We start from the raw sequence: 1,187 nt of genomic DNA, 5'->3' as shown, positions 1-1,187 counted from the left end.
GAGAAGACCACCGAGGTAACATAATCGCTATGGCCCTCGAGCGTGTGCATACACACCCCGCTGCTCGCGTCCCAGATCTTGACAGTCCTGTCCCAAGACGCTGACGCTAGCTGGGTCGAGTCGTGCGAGAAGGCCACCAATGTAACTGGACCGCTATGGTCCTCGAGCGTGTGCACACACGTCCCGCTGCTCGCGTCCCAGATCTTGATAGTGCTGTCACTTGACGCTGACGCTAGCTGGGTCGAGTCGTGCGAGAAGACCACCGAGCTAACACTACTGCTATGGCCCTCGAGCGTCTGCAGGCACGCACTCCAGCCATTACCCATAGCTGGCTTGATGGTTACTCCCCTAGGCTCTTCATGCTGGAATAACCTTCTTACTATGCTATTAGTTGGACTGAATAGCAGAGCACATGCGTAAGCTTGTAATGGGTAGTTCTCGATTACCTCCTTATAAGACATAATAAATCGTCGTGCGTCGTACACGATCTTGTTCAATACATCCGTGTCTCCAAGTCCCTAGCCACGTTAGTAACTACACCGGGAAGGCCGTGTATAGATGTAGTCGTATTAGCCGTACCTGGACTAGATCCCATAGCCTTGTTATCGAGACTACCCCTTTGGCCATGCTTCTGCACAAGCTGAGCGCTTCTAGCCAGTAGAGATATTTTTGCTCAAGAAATGCGCCTATAGCCCTAGTGGTTTCTTGATTAGTAGCACTAGGTTTTAAGTCGCAGAAGTGGTCAACCCAGTACACACATGGATAGCGTGACACGGCTAGAGGATCGGGAAGAGGTGGCTCGACATCCTCTATAGTATATCCAGGTGCTTGAAGGTTATATACATCTCTGCATAGTGTCTTATGCAGAATTGCAAGTGATTTCGCGAAGATGTCTTGATGTACACATTCTATACCATCTAGAAAGACCTCATTTAACGCTTGTGTGATGAGGAAGTCCTTGGCTGACTGATGCACAAAGTGACTGTGTCATCACGCAGCGTGAGGAATGATCCGCAGAGACTAATAATCTCCCGCACAGACTCTAGGTCATCAACAAGGTCTACAAGCTGCTTAGTAAGCACAACTAGCTCACTAACTGTAACGGGTCGATATAGGACAGCAGTCACTGCCAGCACGCGCAGACATCTTCGAGCGCTACTGGGCTTGCGTATCTGATCTAGCATCTG

The 1,187-nt window shown here is 50.0% G+C and overlaps 1 protein-coding gene across 1 annotated transcript in view; it reads right to left on the bottom strand.

Annotated features, from left to right (window-relative positions):
* The window catches only part of COCSADRAFT_152296 (uncharacterized protein), a 5,688-nt gene that overhangs the window by 1,404 nt on the left and 3,097 nt on the right, over positions 1-1,187 (bottom strand). The window contains exon 3 of the mRNA XM_007706542.1: positions 9-446. Coding sequence (XP_007704732.1) covers positions 9-446 — 438 coding nt within the window. The remainder of the gene's footprint in view (positions 1-8; positions 447-1,187) is intronic.

The sequence above is a fragment of the Bipolaris sorokiniana genome (assembly GCF_000338995.1).
Source record: "Bipolaris sorokiniana ND90Pr unplaced genomic scaffold COCSAscaffold_16, whole genome shotgun sequence".
NCBI lineage: Eukaryota > Fungi > Ascomycota > Dothideomycetes > Pleosporales > Pleosporaceae > Bipolaris > Bipolaris sorokiniana.
Note: the sequence above shows the minus strand (reverse complement) of the source record. Positions and strands in the feature narration are given on the sequence as shown.